At 33.6% G+C, this 23932-nt stretch overlaps 1 protein-coding gene across 1 annotated transcript in view; it reads right to left on the minus strand.

Annotated features, from left to right (window-relative positions):
- Window positions 1-8946: 8946 nt before the first annotated feature.
- Smp_163380 (serine/threonine kinase) overlaps window positions 8947-23932 on the minus strand; it is a gene marked incomplete at its 5' end in the record, with an annotated part of 30963 nt that continues 15977 nt past the window's right edge. The window contains 9 exons of the mRNA XM_018798975.1: window positions 8947-9364; window positions 9625-10136; window positions 11007-11422; window positions 12828-13055; window positions 14456-14605; window positions 15605-15796; window positions 17956-18062; window positions 18234-18477; window positions 20129-20268. Coding sequence (XP_018646630.1) covers window positions 9333-9364; window positions 9625-10136; window positions 11007-11422; window positions 12828-13055; window positions 14456-14605; window positions 15605-15796; window positions 17956-18062; window positions 18234-18477; window positions 20129-20268 — 2021 coding nt within the window. The 3' untranslated portion in view covers window positions 8947-9332. The remainder of the gene's footprint in view (window positions 9365-9624; window positions 10137-11006; window positions 11423-12827; window positions 13056-14455; window positions 14606-15604; window positions 15797-17955; window positions 18063-18233; window positions 18478-20128; window positions 20269-23932) is intronic.

The following is a 23932-nucleotide window of genomic DNA, read 5'->3' on the forward strand; positions in this document are numbered from 1 at the left end:
AGGATCATGCAATGGAGCAGGCATTTCACTACTTATTTTACCTCTTCACATAGTTGATGTGTAACAGCTTAGGTTGACTAGTTAAAAGTTGAACTCAAACAACTAAGTTTATATCAAAACAATAGAGCTCAAGTATCCATTCACTTCCTCATTTCTCATGGGCATTATATTTCCTTTCATCATACATTGAATGTTGGAAAGTTCCGTGTATTGAAACAGGTGGTCCCTCACTCCACTTTGACTGCCTCGTGACCTAAGTAGAGACCTACTCACTACTACTGTGATTTCTGCTATCAACAGAATTAGGGTTACATACAGGCACGAAAGATGTATTTACTAAGAAAACAGTGAATGGTAAATGGATTACATAATGACTGGCTAGAGTAAAGAAAACATTCGGATATCCGAATATAATACGACTGTGTGATTGAACCATATAGTCTGCATCAATTCTGTTGAAACACTTCTGAGTGCTACATAACTCTCTTATCTCTTCATGCGATATCGAGTGAAGAATATTCAGTTTTCGATCAGAAGTTTGAGAGGACACAAATATCTTCGAAATCTTCCCAAAATTAGTGTTCTTTACCTTGTTTTTTGGAAAGCAAACGATTGATTTTATTTCAAACTAGGTAGCTGCGTCTTGAGGTTGTATGATCCTTTTCACATTATTTAGTCCATCAGCAAAGTGTTTGGTCATTGGTTGCGTAGTTTTGGGTATTGATCTATGTTGTGTTCCGTTGTATGCCCAGAACAGAAGTCAGCAAGCATCTGTTGTCAGAGGACATAACGCACGAGCATTTGATCGTCGTTTGGTTGTTTCGAGTTCCCGTTGGTTGGTCAATCATGATTTCTTTGATCGGTGCCGATAATTGGCCGATAGTTGTTGCACAGTGTAGTGTAAGATGCTATGAAGTGATCAGACGTTTACTATTAAACTTATGAAAATTGCTCTATCCAGTTTTTACTTCCTGGTCATTGCAAAACTTGTCGTTATAGTATTTACTCAAAATTTACGACTTCTGGACGATAAAATCTCATGTGGTTTGAGTTATTTAGATTTAGGGCCACCGAACAGTCCTAGTGATCATAAGCTTCGATATTTCCATTCGTTCACAATAAAATTACAACACAAGACTTAGAACATAAAGTATCTGTTGTGAAATCAAAATTAGCATTCTAGTTTACATACTAATTAGGAATCCCCGAAACAGTACGATTTGAGTTAGACATACAGTACCAACTTACTACCGACGCAGTTTCCTGATTGTGGCCAGTTCTAGGTATCTGAGAATACCGTCCATGCAACGTTTTGAGGTGAGGATAATTTTATAGACAATTCTGTGTGTTATGAAAAGAACACTCTGAATATCTCCTCAAAATACTTCATTGGACAGCATAGTCTTTCTTTTAATTTTAATGCCTTGTAATTTAAATTCAATCGACATCACCTCAACCTTGGTCATATACTTATCAGTCTTCTTGGAACAAACCTTTATTGCCTGACTTTGGTTAATATCTATTACTCCAATTTATTGATGGGTGTCATACGGCTGTCGACAATAAATCTTTTTCGACAGAAATGAAATTAATGAAGTGGGCCAGATGGATATCTGATTACATTTTTCTGAGAATCTTCCCTCTGATTGTCTAGTACTTGATAGTTATTCATCAACATTTTGGCTCAGCAGTAGCTATTGCATTGATGTGCTGGTCTGAATTGCTGATCTTGAAGACTCAAGAGAGAAGTACTGGTTGGCACACATGTTTTTAGGTAATTTTTGGAAATTTGGTACTAAGAACAGTAGCTTAAGGCCCGAGAGCAAACTCAGACTGTTTACTGTAAAGGGTTGTAATAGCGGCAAACTGCTTACCTCAGACAACTAGCATCTGTATAGATGTTGCCTTCTCACAACAAAAGGAGGAGGTCAGAAAAGGCTGACGTTAAAAATTTAATATCTTATCCATACGGATTTCCGTCTACGGCAGTAAGATCTTTTGGGGTTGAAAACGTCTGATAGAGAGACCATACGCGGCCTACCTCAAGTAGTTGGGCTCTACAGCCACGCTCCCAGGTCGCTAAGACCACGTCTAACTCAGTGTCTTCTTCAGGAACCTCAATAAAATGTGTCCTTCCACAATATGAGCATCCGAGAGGTGGTGGTCGTTTTCATGCATCCAGTAGCACCCGGGCTAACCTTGCTCGCAATCTGATCCCCCCTCACGTTTTGATAATTCTCTTACCCCCACAGTAAACTTCTGCATACACAAACAACATGTGCTCTCTGGGTTAGTGATTTGAACCCGTGGCATGTTATTCATGGACTACTGAAATGATGCTCCAAACCCCATGTTAGGGTTTTCGATGTTCGAACTTTATGTCATGTGGGACATTAGGTTCTTTTTAGCTTGGACTATGGCATCTTTCGCGAACGATATACGTTGTGTCTCCAAAACGCTCACCCAGGATTAAAGTACATTCATTCCTATTACTTCACCTCCTTAATACGAAGAAGTGACACGGCTTAACGATAGACTCAAACAGATCACGTAGCCATCAGTCACCGTTTGAGCTCGGTCGGAGGCTGTCTCTCATCCTATAGTAAATGTGTAGACTCGGATCGCTCTCTATTTTGAGCACGTACTTGTCTGTGTCTCACTGAACTTAGAGACGCTAGATTAGGGAAATCTCATGAAGTTTAATTTAATGATGAGTAAACAAGAATAGATTTCAGGAGCTACTAGAGGAGGAGCTAGTCAATCGAGAAAATGGTATCTACCCTGAGGTAGCTTTGCTTGATATCGGGACATTTATAGAGACAGCAGTGATATCTACTAGTAAGTTAAACAAAAATGTTAAGAAAAATTAGTTGATTTCAGCAACCTCTGCTAAAATGGTAGACGTTCAACTGACCTTCAGTTACCCACTATCCCCAAGCAACCTGAATGGCGAACTTATGTAGGTCCTTCAGATTCTATTGAGGTTGAAAAGACCGTAAGCAATCAAAAGCGAGGGAAAGCTGCAGGGCTTCATGGACTAGCTCGTGAGATTTTTAAAGATGACTGTCCAGTTTTAGCAGTTAGATTAACTTAAATCTTTTCTAAAATGTGGGAACCGGACGTAATATCATCTGACCAGTCTCGATCGCTTATCGACCCAATCTATAGGAAAGAACAAAAATCCTCTGGTGACATACAATAAGGAATAAGTATAACTAAATTAGTGCATAAAATATTAGCTTCACTAATATTTCAACGCCTCTTTGGAGCTCAAGAAGAGCGAACTTGAGAAAGTCACGCTGATTTCAGATCTGAACATGAATGTGTAGACCAAATATTCACCCTTTGGTAGACCTGGGCACATGGACATGCTTTTCGATATCCGACTAAAGCTGTTTTCCTTGACCTTAATATATCGTCCAACTTGATGATCGTGACGTTCTGTGGTAGTGTCCATCATCGAGATGGGTTCCAGAAAAATTAATTAACTTTGTATAGGATCTTTAGCCAACACTAATGTTCGGGTCAGGGTGTATCCCAATTTGTTATCGGAATCGGTCACTGTAATCTCTGTTCATCAAGATTGTCCACTTTCTATGTTCGTTCGAAAAATTGATTATAGGCGGCACAATATTTCCATCCAAACGCATACACGAGGCTACATGGATCTCGCAGGACCACACCACAGAGAACCAGATAGGTCATATTTGCACCCACAAAAAATTCCGAAGGACAATGGAAGATATGAGAACCAGGAGAGGAGCTGACTTAGCTTCAGATCACCACCTGGTTGTGGCGAAGATGAGACTAAAGCTAAAGAAACACTAGACAACTGGAGAAACATCAGTACAAAGGTTCAATACAGCCTTCCTTCAACATATTGACAAACTCATCAACAGGTTCCAAGCCTTACAAGATCCACTCAAAAAAAGAAAACTCTAATATGCAGTTCGATTGGAAAGGGATCAAAGGAGCACTAACTTCAACGTGTCAGGAGGTTCTTGGTCCTAAGAAGCATCATCATAAGGAATGGATCTCTATGGAAACCCTGGACAAAATTCAAGAAAGGAAGAACAAGAAACTAGCAATTAACAACAGCCGAACACGAGCAGAGAAAGTCAAGGCGCAAGCAGAGTACACAGGAGCAAACAAGGGAGTGAAGAAAAGCATTAAAGCCGACAAGCAGAAATACATGGAAGGACTAGCAACGATTGTGGAGAAAGCTGCAAGAGAAAGGAATATGAAAGAACTATATGATACAAGGAAGAAATTGGCAGGGAGATATAGTAAACAAGAGAGACCAGTCAAGGACAAAGAAGGAAAGACAATCACTGAGACTCAAGAGCAGAGGAAAAGATGGGCAGAATACTTCGAGGAACTGCTGAATAGACCAGCCCCATTGAATCCATCGGACATCGAACCAACATACACTGACCTTCCTATAGATATCACTCCACCAACGATCGAAGAAGTCAAGATGGCCATCAGACAAATCAAAAGTGGGAAGGCGGCAGGACCTGAAAATATACCAGCAGAAGCACTGAAGTCAGACATTGAAGTAACTGCAAACATGCTTCACCTTCTATTCAAGAAGATTTGGGAAGAGGAACAAGTGCCAACGGACTGAAAAGAAGGATATTTCATCAAGATACCAAAGAAAGGAGATATGAGAAAATGTGAGAGTTACAGAGGCATCAATTTGTTGTCAGTTTCAGGAAAAGTTTTCAACAGAGTGTTACTCAACCGGATAAATGACACTGTAGACGTACAACTTTGAGTTCAACAGACTGGATTCTGTAAGGATCGGTCGTGCACAGACAGGAGAACTTCATGGAAACTTCTTCGACACTATGGGGCTCATGAGAAGATTGTCAACATTATCCAAAACTCATACGACGGACTACAGTGCAGAGTCGCGCGTGGTGAACAGCTGATAGATGCATTTCCAGTAAGGACTGGAGTCAGACAAGGCTTTCTACTCTCCCCTTCCTCTTTTTTCTAAAGATTGTCTCGATTATGAAGACCTCGACATCTGACGGGAAGCTGTCATATCCCGTGGAGAATTATGAATTTTAACTCTGAGGACTATTTATGGAACAATGTGATATGTATATTTTCTATTGTATAATTGTTAAGCAACTAAACTATTCTTATTCATGTTCCATTTATCATAAGCTTTATTTTGACCTATGAACTATTATTATATGATTCTTGAGGTATCATCAGTCTATTGATTACTTTCCCCCTATTCACAGCCACATTTGGCCAAATGTTGTACAAATGTTATCTTCTATTTTATGGTTCGATGTGGTCTGTTTGATTGGTATATAAACCCAGTGTGTTTGAGAATAATGATTCATATTACCGAGGCTGTTATTGGTGTTCTGGACTTAAATGGCTGGGATAGGCAGAAAGCAGGACTGATAAGTACTCAGGACTGCACATACGGCTTTTGTGTATCACTGGGCAATCAATAAAAAATTCACTGCTCTCTAATTGGCGGTCTTATGACGTCATATCTATCAACTGGACAAGAACGCACGCAATCGATATAAAAATTGGGCACGCATACACAATTAATCGATATAACAACTGGCGAAGGGGTACAATGGACATCTCAGAATCAATTAGATGATTTGGACTTCGCAGATGACCTAGCCCTCCAATCCCATACACATGAACAAATACAGACGAAGACAACCAATGTAACATTAGCCTCTGCATCAGTAGGCCTCAACATACACAAAGTAAAAGGCAAGATTCTCAAATACGACACGGAGAACACCAACCCAATCACACTTGGTGAAGAGACTCTGGAAGATGTAGAAACATTCACGTACCTGGAAAGCATCATTGATAAACAAGGAGGATCGGATGCAGATGTAAAGACGAGGATTGGCAAGGCAAGGACCACATTTCTACAATTGAAGAACATATGGAACTCAAAACAACTGTCAACTAATTTCAAAGTCAGAATCTTCAATACGAACGTCAAGACAGTCCTACTGTACGGAGATGAAATGTGGAGAACTACTACGACCATCATCAGGAAGGTACAAGTATTTATAAACAGTTGTCTACGCAAAATACTCAAAATTCACTGGCCGGATACTATTAGCAACAGCGTTTTATGGGAGAGGACAAACCAGCTTCCAGCTGAAGAGGAAATTAGGAAAAGATATTGGAAGTGGATAGGACATACATTGAGGAAATCACCACACTACATCACGAGGCAATCGCTAACTTGGGATCCTGAATGGAAGCAGAAAAGAGTAAAACCAAAGAACACGTTACGCCGGGAAATAAAAGCAGATATGAAAAGGATGAATAACAACTGGAAAAAATTGCCCAGGACAGGGTTGGATGAAGAATACTGGTGTGCGGCCTGTGCTCCTCGACGAGGGGTAACAGGCGTAAGTAGTAAAAGTAGTCATTGACATGCATTTAGAGATGGCATTTTCATCACCTGACTTTTCCGGAGTTGACCTCTTAATAGAAGATATCACTTGTTGACTGTTCGGTGAAAACACTAACAAAATGCAGTGTCCTCTGACAATCTTAAGCAACAATGCAAGTATGTTCGGAATGAGATTCTGTCCCTCCAAACGTAAAATGTCACTTCAGGGTTGGCTTGTGACTTGACTTGAATTAATGATGGACAGTGAAGTAGTCGGACTTGTCGACCGATCCGTTTGTCTTGGAAGTGTCATCAGCACTGGTGGTCCGGTGTCTGGAGATATATTGGCACAGACTCAGAGGACTAGAGTGACTTTTACCTACCCGAGTGACTTGTAGCGTAAGCAAGATATCGGTCTTCCAAAGAGAGAGCGAGTTTACTGTGAAGCGCTTTGCTTCGTTTCATTTTATGGGTGTAAAACATGGCTATTAGGAATAAAGTACACTGGCAGATTTTTAGTATATGAACCGTAGGTTTCTTCGAGGCATTACTCATGTATTCTGGGAACACTGAGTAAGCGATACTCAGGTTAGGAGCCTGAACATAGGTAAATTTGTGAAATTTATTGATTAACTGAGATAGTTGGAACATGTGCTACTTGTGGTGAGTCACTGCCTACCACACAAACTGATCAGTCAGAAGAATATAAAAGAAGTATGTCGTGTTTTATAGGACATATCAACATACTTCGGGTCACTCGCTCTGTTTATCTTATTTTCCTTCTTATAGATGGACATACACCAGTATGGACTATACTCAATACAACCCCGAATTTCATGACAACAGTGGACCTATGAATCAATATGAACAAGCGAACTGTAGGAAAAGGTATTCAGAACCCTTGAATATATTATCCTGATACGACACTCGAAATACGTATTCAGAAAATACAACTCGAACAAACGGTCTACCTTTTACTTATATAAGTTCTTTTTCCAAAAGCATGTTATAGCAACTATTTAAGAACCAACAACAAGAGATACCAAACTATATGCAAAAATGTGTGGTCAGTTAACTGTAGGATCATTGCACCATATCTGGATAATTTGCAACCAACAAATTCTTAAAATTTGATCTCGCCCTGTAAATTGGCATGCTTTACGTAACTAGTGGTTATTTTCGAACAAATTATTATTAATATTGTTACTATCATTGTTAGCTATAGAGTATGTGAAAGGTCTTTGATTAGGTCAACACAACCATTAGATGCTCACAAAAATACAGGGAATCAAATTAAGAAATCGATCGTGTTAGTCCACAAAACACTTACTTGTCAATAGAAGCTATCTCTGTTCATCGGGGAATGATTTTCTACGCGAAAAATTCAGTTTATACCAAAGGTAACCAAAGGTAAATTGAACCACAAGATGATAATTACATGAAAATTTCTAGGATCACACGACAAATTACTTGTCAATAAAACTAAAATTCTCATTAATGAGGAAGAAGTTTATATCATTTCCATATAAATCAGTTTAATCAAATCAAACAATAATGACCAAGAACTAGTCCACCCAATATGACAGTCGCCAGGATATAAAGTCAACTAAAACAAAAACTATTGTCGTCATTAAAAAAAACGAAATAGAATCGAAGAAATGTTCAAAATTTTAAAACGACAACGGAATAATAATAACTTCATATGAACCAAAAGGTTGACACAATACACATTTATACAGATAGTTGAAGGAATAACTTTGCGTATAAGAAGAGAAGAAAATGTAGTCACGGAAAAAAAAACTTACGGGAAGGGATTTTAAGACAGATTCACGACTGTTTACACAACAACGTACAGAAATGGTCTTACAACAAGTTCTTAAACCGCCATTATTGGGTGTTCAACAGTGATGTTTACAAGTGGCAATTTCGCGTTGTCCGGTTGAGTTTCAGTTGGTCTGATTCATGTAAATAATCCGATTAGCTCATTCATCAAAATAACAACAACTTGAAGGATTAGAAGGAAGGTGGGACTTGATTTCCACAAAAAATTCACTATACATAATTAACCTGCAAATTATTTACTAATTATGAATACAAACGAATCAGTTAGAGTTATTTCACTGTTATCCGACAACATTTTAGTATATTTATAAGCCAAAACTACCCAGTAAGTAATATGTTGGAATCTGTGACACAATCTAATGAATCTAACCAGTGACTGACAGCATCATTGAAGAAACCTGATAGCTGTTAATAATAGTGTATGATGTTTATGAAAGTTACTTAAATATCATTTTCACTTTTTAGTATTTTAGTAAATCTTCCGCATATAATCGGGTTTAGACAGTCTAAAACATTGGTCATCCAAACGAAATATAATCAAAATAGAGAATATAGTATCTCGAACATAAACATAACAAACGGTTGTGTCGTATTTTAACAGTTTACATATGACCTGAAACTTTGTAACGGACTAATTAGTTCAAGTATTGTTTAACTGTATATTTCAGTATTGTTTTTACTTGTTAACAAAAAAGCAAAAATGTACAAGACAATAGATTATATTTACTTTTTATTAAGAAGTAAGAACTAAACCTTTGAAGATAGGCCATAGAAAATTTATCATTACAATAATTATTAAAAATACAGGTTAATATAAATAGTAAGAATAAAAAAGAATATCTAGAATTTATAGGTAATCAATTTTTTCTTCAGTCGTCTACAAGCGTCAAAGTATTCATAGAGAAACGTATCGATAAATAAATTATATTAGCTTGTTAGGGATAGATAGAAATCTTTCAGTAGTCATAAAATTTTCAAAATGTATCAGAAATGTCTGACAGATGCTTGAAACACGACGAATATATATTCACTCATCATAAGGAATACAGATGAGTAAATATCTAAAATTCATTTTCAAATAACAAACTGTTATTCATCTTCTGGGTAAGCTTCCAAGCCAGAACTCTGTAATAGTAAGTATAAGAACACACAGGAAATACATTAGAGGTTTGAAGAATAGCCAATAAGTTCCAACTAACAATCTATAAAAGTTATGTCGTAAAAAATTGATAACATCAATCATCATAAATGATGACATTCTACGTATAAATAAATATTAATCAAGAAAATTTCTACTTCATGTTGCTTTACAGTAAAAAAGCACAATAACGTTTTGAAAAAACCATAAGGTTAAAAGCAATGTAAAATAAACTATATGAACTTACTATCTGAATTACGTAACCTATTTATAGGAAACTGATTATTATGATTAGACTTTGTATTGGTACCATACTGATTCGTGGAATATGAAGAACATGTAAAAGCTGGTAAAACTTGTGGACTAAATGAGTGTTGATTACCAGTAAGAGGATATGTATTATCCTGTTTACTTGTACCAGTTGTACTATTTGATGTAAATGATTTTTTAAAAATATTTTGTTGGGACAAACTTTGTAGCGGTGAACGTGTTGAAAAATTTACATGACCAATATAACTACGTGATTCATTCTGTTCAGGATGCAAATAATCATGATTTGTATCAAAGATATTTGGAGAAGGCATTATACCAATTGGCTGCAGTATAGAGAAATGGTGATTATGATTATGATAGTGATTGCTTAACGAAGTTGAAATCGGTTGACAAACTGAATGACTGATATTCATAGGGAATTGCAAAGAAAATGTTGATTTTCTGTGGTGATTTGGAGGTTGATAGTATCGTCGACTTTTTGAATCCCTCAAAAAATAAAAAAAGAAATACTGAAAATAATGTATACATATATATGTATATCATAAACGTTGAACAATGGGTTACTATCATTACCACTTATTCTGATGCAAAACTGTTTTACAGCGCTAGAAGATCAATTGGAACATTACTAATAAGATGTAGAAACATCTAGCTAAGGAGTCCTTAATCCATCGAAAAATCCATCCTGAATATTGATTGAAGTCTTTCCAAACCATTAGTTTATTTTATAAATTCTAAGAGCATTATCAGTCGACAGAGTTAGTGCGAAAAATGTGATTTATTTAGTAGATTTTAGACAATCATCTGACAAATATTTGTGTAACCAAATTGTTCAGAATTTATTTGATTAACTCCCGTTCGTCACACTTAAGGAAATAAGCCTTGATTGATTAATTTATTAAACTATCCAAAGTGTTTATTCGACATAATAGACAACAAATGATTTCTATGAAATTTTCATATCTCATTTGTATGGAAAAAAAACTACATTTAGATGTTAACCGAAAAAATATACGGAATAGTTGGCCATTTATGACAAACAAGAAATAATTATATTTATCTTATAGTCTAAACGTGCTGGGTTTCGGAAAGTTTCACACAGTTATTGAATAGATTAAGTGTGAAATAGAGAGCGAGAAATTTAGATTTATGTAACAGTTTACCACACAAGATTAAATCATTTCTTACACTGAAATCCCACTTCTTTGGCACATCAAGTACTTTTCGAATGAAGTAGAGATTCATCTATATGTTTTGTTGAAACATATGTTTAAACTAATAATCTTTCAAAGAATAATAACAAAAAAGAGAAACGATTCAATGTTTTTGTTGTACTTAAAAAAGAGACGAACGTACTTGGATGAGTTGTTTGTATTAGAAGAATTTTTTTGTGTTGTCCATGTCTGCAAAGGGATAGATGGAGATGCCGAAATATTGATAGACTGAAAAGTAGGGTGATTTTCGTGCTTGCTAACTGTTTGACTATTGGTTAACAGTGGTGACAGTGAAGACAATCCTGTTCCTGAAGAAACAATTCCAGTATTATATGTATTTGTTTGGTCTGATTTTAGGGAATTTTGATAAACTCCTCGATACTGTTGTGGAAAAAAATGGTAGCTACTAGTCTGACTTAAAGTAAGATAAGGTAGACGTTTATTTGAAGTCATTTCCTTAGGTTGTGAGTCTCCACATTTTGTATCCAAATATTTGCTAGCAGAAGACTCTATAACTGTTGAAGTGCAGTCGATTTGTTCATTTGGCACTTCAGTAACCTGTGTTAGAATAAGAAAGGCATATAGAAAGAATCATGGTTACAGTGCAACTCTAAATAGTTTGCTCGATTTAGGTCTTTCTGGATCATTACGAACAAAGCTTTACAATTATTAGTAACAGAATTACATACAAACTATGAAATCATCTCCCTAGTGTGGAATTTACTATCAAAGTAATTTATCATGTATTTTATCCAGTGACCTGTTCACATTTACAAACATACATCATTCTGTTTTATTTACTTTAGTTGACTAATTATACGTAATGACCACATGCACTTGAGGGCTTTTATCAAGTGGTTAAGATGTAACACTGATTCAGGGAGAACCATTAATGCTTGGTGAATTTTCGTTTTTATCTGTTCTTCGTAGATATCAGAGGCAATTATTATAAAATGTATACATCAAATTCATTATGCAATGAATGGAGTGTTATGGAAGCAAGATTGATAGTGAACATTCGTGGAAGAAAATAAGTGACAGATAATCACTTATAAAACATTTTATACTAATTTTTTTAATTCCAAAGGGTTAAAAATAGGAGTTTACTGTGATACTACATATTCTTTGCTGAGAAATTTTAAGTGTATTCAAATATACGATATTTAAAATAGGGATTATTTTTACTACTATTATTATTACGAAATCATTAAATGTATCTTATCTGTTTTTTATTCGGTTGGCAGTAAAAAGTGGGAATTCCAGCATGAAATTATTACATTTGTAGAAAAAACAATGAACTGAAATGAATGAGTTGTAGAGGCTGATTTAGATTGGATATCAGTTTTCTGTCATGAACAGTTAATAAATAGAAATCATTAGGAAACAAAGTACAATTATCAGTGGTTTATTTTTTAAGTTTTCTTTAGAAGTGCCTACTCAAAATATTAAAAAAGGTCAAACATAAGATGACATAATAGTCCAATATTCTTAACTTTCAATGGTACTTCATGACGAAAAACTATCTTTAATGATTTTCTTGTTTTCTATAGAGTGGTAATATTAATTTCGGCAATGCAACCCGTGTAAACCAGATACACAATATATATTATCGGCTAAAATCAATAATTCAATTTAAATAGTAAAAGTGATAACCGGATGACTGCTATAAATACAAATAAATGATTATAATCTGTGAGCAGAAAATATAGATTATTATTAATAAAAAAGGACATATCAACCTTAAATATAAGTTTTATCATCGAAAATCACTAAACACTTAATAAATAACTGACCACCATACTATAGCAATCAATGGTGTGTTATTGACGAATTTAACATTATAATTTAGTTGAATAATATAGAATTCATTCATATTTTTTACAGTGCATATGATTTATGCATATTGTGAATGAATTATATATATATATATATATATATATATGATATGACCCCATCAACGAACCTTGGCAACAAAACTGCTATTGAACGGAGATTGGTTAGTAGTATTTATTATTGACTGTTCATTAATGGTTAAATTTGTTACTTGTAACGGGGATATTGATATAGAAGCAGAGGATAAGTCAGTATCATTCAAAGGTTCACGTAAATCTTCTAATATAGAAGGCTTTGAGATTGGATTTGTTGGTTTCGGGCTCTTACATTTAACCGTCGTAAGTAGACCAAATGACTTCTGATATAAAAAAGTAAAAAACATTGATGATATGATATAAACTTTATTGATTATAATCAGCATGATCTTAGATATTAGTTGATTACACCAGTTAACTTCAATAGAGTCTAAATTTTTCATAGTATCAACAGGAAAGAAAAGAAATTCAACAAGTAAATAAACTGAGTTCTAGATTGATAGGTAATTTCTATAAGTATAATTATGTTAGAAGACGTGCATTTCAGAGCTATAAAGTACCGTATATTTTAATATTAGTGGTTGAATCGTTAGTTTATTTCAGTTTCAGCTACTGGGATGAAAGGTTTAAGTTCGACCCGTTTGTTACAGTTTGAGCAATCTGGTTGCATCGAGAATAAAGTGTTTCTTAGAGATAATAAAATGAAACTACACCTGATCTGTTAAATGTATTAATAAAGCAACTTGTACTACTCCGAAATTATTACTTCAACTAAAAAGTGAGTCGAAAGTGCGTGTTGTGTCCTGTTTTCACAGAATATCGAGAATTTAGCGATCAGTAATATTCTTTCTGAATGATATGAGCGGGTAATAAAAATTACCTATTAAGGAAAAATAAGTTTTACAAACATATTCTTTAGAAATTTGTATTGCACAAAATGGTAAATAATTTTAAAAAAGAATACTTGTATTAAAAAATATTTTTAACATAGTAAGTATCTGGCAAACCTCATGACATTAGATAATTGACTGATTGCAGAGTGTAGATGAGCACGCGAATGAATTACACCACTGAGCTCCATAGAGCATGGACTTCGTAGACTCACCCTTGTGCACTACTGAAAATTTTAAAGTTAGAAAATCAGCCTTTCAGTACACTATAGTTCTCAATAGATTCATGGATGATGTTACCTTGTGACAGGGATGATATTCTTTTCATGTAATATACCAAAGGGAAAATAGGTTGATATAACACTGTGGTATGTTAAAAAGGGATTTGATTATCCTCTAACTCTTTTTTTCAACGAAAAATCATCTCATAGCTTCTAGAAAATACCAATAAAGTTAGATATTGAGTTTATATACCCAAAATTAAACACAATTTTCCCAATGAGCCGTAATAAAATCGTAAAATATATAATTTCTTTCAAAATAATGACTGTGGATGAATAGATTGTTCATATTCTTCACCATGATCAAATCTTTTATCCATTAATATTGGACAAGATCCTAGGTTCGATCCTTGGTGGGTCGGGAATGAATACCGAAGGAGAGTACCATACTTAAATAAATTCGTGATTTCATAAACCAGAAGAATTTCTAACCAAGGCTAAATAATCAGATTACAAGACTGTAATAAAAGGTTAAAATGTTTTATATTAACTGTCTGCATTTGTAATATATCAACATGGTTTTACTTTACGTTTTCACATCAAACTACGTACTTGTGGAATAGAAGGCATCTCATTCAACCGATCATTCATTTTTTCAGTTACTGCGAATGATTCTTTTGAATCAGAATCATCGTTCCTATTCAAAACATTATCTGATCCATAGTGTGGCTTTCTTGAAACTTTCATTGTATCTAACAAATGCTTAAGATTGAGAATTTAAAAAAATATGTTTATTGTTAAATGGTCATACTTTAAAACGTTTAAGTAAGCAAAGAAAAGAACGAAAGGTCCACAATACCCTATCTAGCATGTATACTTTGTGGAAAAGCATCGGCATAGGTGATGAATTAACCAAAAACTTGTGGTTTTGAATATATAAACATTGTTTTTTCTAAAAAAGTTCATTCAGCTATGCATAGTTTTATACGATTGATTAATAACTAAGTACTGACAAATATCACTTTTTCCAGTTTTTTAAGACTGATAGAAATGTATCAATCAAGTTGCGATGTCATCACTAGCCTAGATGCCTTTGGATGACATGTAGTTTGTCAAGATTTTAAGTAGTTGGAGCTAGTTAGCAGGTGATCTAGGTTCGAATTCCTCAGGAAGCACCAGTTTGCCTAAGATTGCGGGTATACAATATATTCAAAACAGATAAACTACTACTGAAACCTTTTTTAATATATGACTGTAAAAAAAAATCAAGAAAAGAAAGTTGATATTCGACAGCGTGAATCCAATTGGCTGTTATGTTGAAAAGACCATACGTTCATAGAAAAGCAGATATAGGAAGGTCGAATTAGGCTATTACAAAGCAAATACATGTTTTATCAGATTTCCAACGTTCTGACGGACTACTGAAAACGTTTTACCCAGGCGCTAAATATTAATGGCTATCTGGGAAAAGAATAGTGTATTTACGTTTGAAATAACTTCTTAGTTCGTATTTAATGTGAAATACTCTTACATTTACGTACACTTTATTCAAAGATGATTATTCAAGAATATTATCATATAAAAGCGATCGATGGACCAAACCGTCTAAATTTGAAATTACTGTTGTTATAATGTACATAGTTTTCAATAGTTATATAAACATTAGAAAGTAAAAAATTGGATGAACTGGGTCTAGGAAACCTGAAAAAAAAATCTTAAGGAAATTTAACAAAGATAAAATAAATAAAACGTGTAACTAACATGTGGATCTATATTTTCATCATGTACCAAATACTCATTATACAATTGTGATTTAGTTGCAACTCTTGATTTAGACGCTACATATGTTAAATTAACCTGTTCAGCCATAGTAGATTTTATTTTATTCCCTTCCAATTGTGTAGGTTTAGTATTACTTGAAAAGCCAGTAGATATATTAGATGATTTATTTTGCTAAAAACAAAATATATAAAAATGCGTTTTGTACATGAAATAAATAAATAACCTAAAAAACATTCAAACAAAAGATTCAAACAGACAATACTGAATGAATTTAAACTTCACCCCATTGCACAAGCAAGTGGCTATCAGGACTCAGTGGCCGAGTGGATAACGCGATGGCGTTTGAAGCGAGGGTACTGGGTTCGAGTCCCAGAGTGAACATCAACTCTGAGATGCAGGTACATCCAGCTGACGAGTCCCAAATAGGACGAAACGCGCGTCCTGGATTCCACTGCTAGCCACTATCCATCTCTGCTTACCATGCTTGTGAATTAAGGCTATATTGAGGCAATACGCACAGTATGTACATATGCCAAATAGAGACTGACCAGTTGCAGTCCTAACAAATCGATGGGAAGATTCAAACAGACAATACTGAATGAATCTAAAACACATTCGTTTTAAGTATACTGATAGTGGGAATGTAGTACAGATAAAATGTAATAAATGAAAACATCAAGTTTAGTCTTCCAAAGGTTCTGATATGCAAAAAAAAACACTTTTACATCATTTCATGAACCTTTCATAGCAATCTGTTTATTCCATTTATGTGTGATAAGAATAATAATCTACAAAATTATATAAAAGAATATGTAAGTCTTGATTACTTAGGAATGTATTGAATATATGCTACAATTGCTTTATGAAAACATTTTCAGGATTTAAAAACCTATTCTACACAATACAAATTCGACAGTATTATCTCATATATTCTAATTGCTCTGAAAATTTACGTCCTGATATTTAACGATTCCGATATGTCTTTGCAAAATCGATTGAATGCTTTGAAGTCAGAGGAGGAACGAAGTTTTAGAGTTATTCCCAACAGTGGTGTTAATAAAAATTAGTAGATATCAAAGGAAACTTTATTTATTTTCTTTGAAAACTTACTTTACGGAATCTCGTTAACCCTGAAAAGGATAACAGAATCCACTTACTAAATACAATACCTATCACAAATATCCGTAGGTGCACTATACATAAAACAATTATACCAAAAAAAAATTAGTAATGGTTATGTTTATTTCTATTTTATAGTAAGTCCCATCTTTTTATCACTGAAATACTGTTATACTTATCTGACAGGCACAGAAATTGATAGACAAATACATTCGGTTTTAAATACTATCGGTTTCCTTTTCGTAGAATAAAGATTTCTTTTTTAAACACTCGATCTTCAGACAGGCTTATAAAAGAGTTCATTCCATGTTACATACATGGTAATATCAATTTATAGATTATATGAAAATACAAAAGTACTACTTTCAGTACATTTATAATTACGGTAAAGTTTGAATTTTATCATTCAGTATCGAAACAGTCGGTTAGCTGAAGGTCTATTATATTTTAATCCAAGTAATTTTTTATGAAATTGGTCCATGTTTTTATTGAACTCCAAGACACAATATTCAGTTTCCATAGTTGTTTTTTCGTTAATTGCTGTAATGATGTTCACAAAAATGTGACTTATTAAATAAGACAGACTCATCTGTTATTTCTATCATTTTAATTTGAAACAACTTGTAAATTTAAGTTTTTATTATATCCAGCTAGACTTAGGTTATTGAGTATTAAAAAAACTATTCATAGTTTTATCAGTATAGGGTTGTGGAGATTGTTGAATTTTAATTGAGATCATGAACCGATCAATGTTAGATCACCACTGAAAACCTGGAAGCACTGGACGGCCGTTTTGTCCTAGTATGGGACCTCTCAGCAGTGTGCATCCACAATCCCGCACGCGGGACTCAAACCCAGGGTCTTCAGTCTCGCGCATGAACGCTGAACCTATAGACCACTGAGCTGGCATCCAACGGTATTATTGTCTGACTTCAACCAATCGACGATATTGTGCGACCGTCCACCATTGTCTTCAGTGAGTAACTGCCTCGCAAGACAGGAGTCCCATACTAGGACGAAACGGCTGTCCAGTTCTTTCAGGTTTCCAATGGTTGTCTAACATTGATTCGTTCATGATATCAATTTAGCTTCATAGTTTATTTGGATCATATATTAAATTCGATTCGCACAATTAAAACAATTCTAGTCAATTGTCAAACATTCTTACAAGTTATAATGTGCATAAAGCAAAGTGTACTGAGACAACTCACTTCATCAATTTCACTATTATGTAGACCAGTTTGTGATGTTACTGACAAATCAACACGATTTGGAGTTGTTGTTTTATCTTTATTTTGATTTTTCACATTCATTATATCTGACAGGAAAAGTTTGACGGCAGTAGTTGTTGTAGTACTGGCATTAGGATAAGTATTACCAGTGGTGGTAGTAGTAGTAGTAGTAGTAGTAAAAGATATTGTTGGTGTTATTGTCGTTGTGCTTGTGGTAGAAACCTTTGACTGTACAGTATTACTGTTATTATTATTACTGGCATTACATGGTTGATTATTTTTAACTTGTATTTGGTTACTATTACTGTTCAGATTGTTAACGATACTATTGTCACTAGTGATATTCGTAGAGGATGAAGGTATATTTATGTTTGTTTCGTTTTTAATTAATGTTTTTAGCTCTTCCAAGAATATAGATGCAAAATTTTCACGAGTGAAATATTCACTTCGCAAAAGAGCAGATGATGTCGGTCGATCGTTAGCATCGATTCGAAGACAAGTCTAACACACCAATAATATATAAAGATTTTAAAAGATTAAAAAGTAATCAAGGCTATTCGCGAATGAATTAAATGAAAGTTATTGTTTATATAAAACAAAATATTTATAATCAAGTAGAAGAATAGGTTAATATGAATCAAGTATATAGAGTATAATTTGTGAATATAGAGCTCCAATAACAACCTTTTTCAATTATTCTATCTATTTACATTATTTTAAATTCACTGTTCAAATTATATGGACGTTATACAGTCATATTTGGAAAAAATCACCGAAAAGTCTCATACAACTGGTCATCCAGTGAAAACTTTAAACAAAGAAAGGACGAAAACACTGTAGAATAAAGCGAATTTATTTTTGATTGAAATCATGAGTCGATTAGTGTTAGACCACTAACAAAAACCTGGAAGCACTGAAAGACCGTTTCGCCCTAGTAAGGAACTCCTCGGCAGTGAGGGATGGTGGACGAAACAGTCGTCCAGGTTTCAAATGCTGGTCCTACATTCATCGACTCATGATCCCAATCAAAAACCCAGCAATCTCCACAACTCTATACTGGCAAATTCATTCTATTTTCAGGCTTTTTTCCTCAGCAACAAACAGCATATCGTTGTAAAAAGTAATATTTTTATCAATAGAAGTTTGCTATACTTTGGTTAGAAAAGCTGATACTTATATCCACTTGACACAAGAAAATTATTTAAACCTCCATACTAATTAGGAATTTTTTTCTATAGAATATTAGTCCAAATTACGTATTATAAACAAGCGTGTTTTTGTTTCCATGTGGTTATTCATAAATTACTATGATGAAGTCTCAGAAATACCTATGTTCCAGACTTTAATTTATTGGTCTGATGAGTGAGCTATAATTTTCATGATCACACGATTGATAATGAATATGTTTGAAATTCCTACTATAATTTATATTTATTATTGTGTACTCCAACACATGATATCACACTAAATTCACAATCTGAAGCCAAATGCATATGAAATTTATTGTCATGATCCTAAAACTAAAGCATAAAGATTGTACTCGATCATGTCTGACTTATTTTTTATCACTTGATTTGTGGTGGAATAGATATAACCTACCTAATGTCAAGACTTATAGTAACAATGGAAACATCTAAATTGTTCAGTTTCTCGTAGAAAATCTTATCAAAATACAAAATTCTTCTTATTTAGCAATAAAATAGTTTCCGGTTTGCTGTAGTGTTAATTTTGCTTAAAAACGTCCCTCAATGTAAATGAATATGCAGAGTCAAATATTATCTTCGCAACAATAAGTCTCTAACATGTAAACATTAGTTGATTAATATATCGACACCTTAAATGTTATTAACACCACATACATCAACGATGCTAGGGTAATTTTTCACATTAAAACTTCACAGCTCCGAACATAAAAATTACCACCACAAAAACCACACATAAAACAAACAGAATTCGAAAAACCCTAATTACGGAGGTACTGGAATTCCGAACTCTGCTAACTCATAAAATATAATTTCAAATATATGGCACTCAAATATATTTACTAAAATTATTATTATAACTCAGTAAGCGGCTACTTATTTAAATGATTGCCATACTTTTCTTGTTCTCCCTTTTAGGAAATAAAAAATGTGTCACAATTTTCAATTACCTTTATAAATCCAAGAGTTAGTTTGGAAACTTTAGCTAGTCGTTTATCCAATGGATCAATTTCTTTTGCAAATGGAACTCTCATACCAACAAAAAGTGGATTTCGATGAAATATATTTTGATATTTCTCACTTAGATTACCTATAAAAAATAAGATGATCAGGAAATTTATGGATACTTTAGTTGTGATTACACTTACTGTTTTACTTTAATACATAAATCTGTTGACTAATGAGCAAAAAACAGTGGGCGCAATAATAAATAAAGTAAAACTATTTATAAATCTATGTGTCATATGTGATATCATGCATGTTTGTTTCACTTTCATGTAAATTTTTACGTCTTTTTTTTGATGTACGAAAGCGTAGTTCATCTATATTGCTTAATCTAACAAGTATAGTTCAAATGAAAATCATGATCGTTATCGATATCCAGTGTTTGTCCCCAAATTTCCCCTCTAAGTGCTCATGTTGATAAACCATTTAGATGTTTCGGGATTGATTGTCACATGTTTTCGTATATTTATAGTATACTTTCACATGTTTCCGTAAACCTGTCATCATTCCTTTCTTATAACAGGCAGGAACTATATTCAACTAAGAAGCTCTGTATTTCCTGGGCTTGGTACTTTAAGTTTTTAGCTTTGATTACCATTGTTAAATTAGATAAAGCTGGAAATTAATAAAATGTCTTCATTTTTTATTTATTTAATTTTGTGGTTTTATCTTTGAACAGTTTTTTTAATCAGTCTGTCAGTGCATTTACGATCGTGTTTCTGATACACTTTAATAGTGTGACAAATCTCTCAAAGGTTGGAATCTGACAAGTTACATATCATGAGATCGAGTTGATGTAGACGTTTTAGTGTGTATCTGGAGACTCGCTTAGTTTGAAGGAATATTTCATCTCGGTCTGAGATTTAATGATATACTAGAGGAAACAACGGTAGATTCGACATCTGTTTTAGGTTTGTATACATCGGTATCACTTTACAAAAATCTTACATATGGTTGAATTCAGCCCTTATTAGTTTCTCAAAAAATACGATACCATTAATTCACTTGGTCAAAGACCAATTGTTTAGTTTTTACAGTGAATTCTAGATATTCCTGAATCATCAGCCGCTACTAACATTGGGTGTTCATTTAAGTCTAAACTTGGTTAACTACATATGTTCTGAACTATATCTAAAACATTTTAGCACTTATCTATTTTACACAACGTTTTGTAAGTTAATTTAGTACAAATCATATCTTCATGATTTACTATAATTTTTACGTGATTGTATTCAAATTTAGAATGTAATCGCTTTTCAATCACTACTATAAAATAAGAAAAACCAAACCTTATACAGAAAGCTATTCTTTGAACGTCTATAATGCCTATAAATTTGTAAAAATATTTCAGCCTTACTAACTATTGTATTTCCTGACTTGTACATTTTTAAGAAAAGTTCATCTGTAATTAAGAGAATTAATGACTTCAGAGCTTTATCTAGGTGGAACTCAATAATACCAAAAGAAGAATGCAGATGAGTAAATGTCTGAATAATAGTAAAATTACCACTCGGATAGTCCAGATGGGTTATTTTTCTAACATTGTTACCATCGAGCTTACTATGAACTTGTTAATTACTATCCGGTTTATCTTATAATCAAAACCATACAGTAAATGCAAATATCCTTCACATAGCTCATCCTTATATGAAGAGATTTTACATGAATTCCTACATTAGTTTTATGTGTGTAGTCATTAAGATTTTTTCTTGTCAGTATTTTCTTGATCGACAGTTTATGGCTCACGAGGGGTAACATGCATGAGTAATTAAGTAAGTACTCATTAAGGATGGGCACATTATTGAATGTAAGCCGTTAAGTGTGCTTAAAGGGAACATAAAGTCATTATTTGGATGCTATTAGGAGTATTATTGAATTAATTATTACAGTCCTAATCCTTATCGCACACAAAAAAGCAACCAAACAAACCCAAATTTGCTAGAGGGAAATGGTAGACTTCAAAAATGCATTAATGCCGAAAATTTTCCAAAAAAACTCTCCATTGCAGTTTTAAATTGACTACATCAATTGACACAAAATTTGATTTTCCAAAACATAATGGATTACAATATATATATATATATATATATATATATATATATATAATACGTGGCGATATACCAACATTTTAACAAAAATACTATGGTAACAGCATTGCCATTGGTTAAAATGTGTTTTGGTTCTTAGATTTCGTTTTTTTAAAGTCACTTTTCTACATGTTTTATTCATCCCGATAGTTGGGAAATTTCAACTTTTAGTTTATCATAAATAATTTTAAAAACCTACTTATTTATATAAACTATTTTTAGAGGCTTGATGTTGTCATTCTTAATGAGAATCGATTTTTCTGCTGAGATTTTAACTCCTCATCCTTGCTTATGTAATTAAAAGATTTAAAGTTCGAGTAAATATTTGGGAAAATTGATGCATTAAGTTTATTTTTACGAAAGTTATTCAACTGTTTCCTTAATTCACCCTTCTCTCTTTAGTACACAAAAGTATTCACTCTAGATTTAGAATACTTCAACATTAATAATTCACATCACATACCAATCATAGCTAGACAATCATCCGAAACCAAGAACCACTAGATAGATTTTTCATGCTAACATAGGACTCCTTGGAAGTATGAATCCACGACCCCATCATAAATCGACCCAGGGCTTTCGGTCTCATTATAATTACTTAACTTTCAGGTTATCAAGCCAGCATTCAATGGTGTGCATGTCTTACTTCAATCGATTTGCGATATTACTATGTACCAGACTGTGGAATCTTATTAGTCTTCACACACTTTTTGTGCCACCAATAATCTTGTGCTCACTAGCGATAAACTACGACTGGCAATTTGATGGATTTTACTGAGAAGCCGTGAGTGGAGGTGTCAAATGGTTATCTGCTGCATGTTATGAAAGATGGACGTACAATATCAAGAATTAACTGAAATTAGATATGTAAATTACCGAATGCCAACTCGTTGGTACCGAAGCTAAGCGCCTACCTCGAGACCTCAAGATTCTCGCTTCTCTTCTTAATGGAGTCATGAATGTGTACCGTTGAGAAGTCTCATACCCGAATGGAACAGCTGTCCAATGGTTCCTGGTTTAAATGATTGTTTAATTTAGATTAGCATATGATTTAAACTACTAAAGTTCCCCAATCTCTGAAAACTCTGTACTAATATACTCTAATAGTTTATAAAAAGTCTGAATACACGTGCTTCAGTCCTATCAATAAAAGTAATCGGTAATCTAACTTAATTTGAATCTTGATATATCGCCTTGTTTAAATCTTAGGCATTACTCGTCAACTTTTTATAAAAATTACTACGGCAAACTTGAATTCTAAGATAGAGATAGATATAAGTAGGAAAAATTATTACAAATGAAAATTTGTACATGGGGAATCCATGTTTAACATAATAATTTTTTCTTACATAGTTAGAGGTTGACTGAAAAATGAAGTTTCATAAGACCATTAACCTAAATATATTCACAGAGTTGTAAATTTATTAATTTGCCGTTCAGTTACTTTTCAATTCTCTACGATCGTATGCATACACATACTAAGTTAAGAGTTCACATTCATTCTAAACCACAATCAGAAGTTTATGAACCATTGCCATATGAAAATATCAACTACCTGGAAATTCCTCTCTGTATATAGTTAATTTATACATTACTGTAAGTAAACTTAGATAATATATAATAATATTTATTTTATTAATGGCTTTATTCAATATTATAATC

The sequence above is a fragment of the Schistosoma mansoni genome (assembly GCF_000237925.1).
Source record: "Schistosoma mansoni, WGS project CABG00000000 data, supercontig 0149, strain Puerto Rico, whole genome shotgun sequence".
Classification (NCBI taxonomy): domain Eukaryota; kingdom Metazoa; phylum Platyhelminthes; class Trematoda; order Strigeidida; family Schistosomatidae; genus Schistosoma; species Schistosoma mansoni.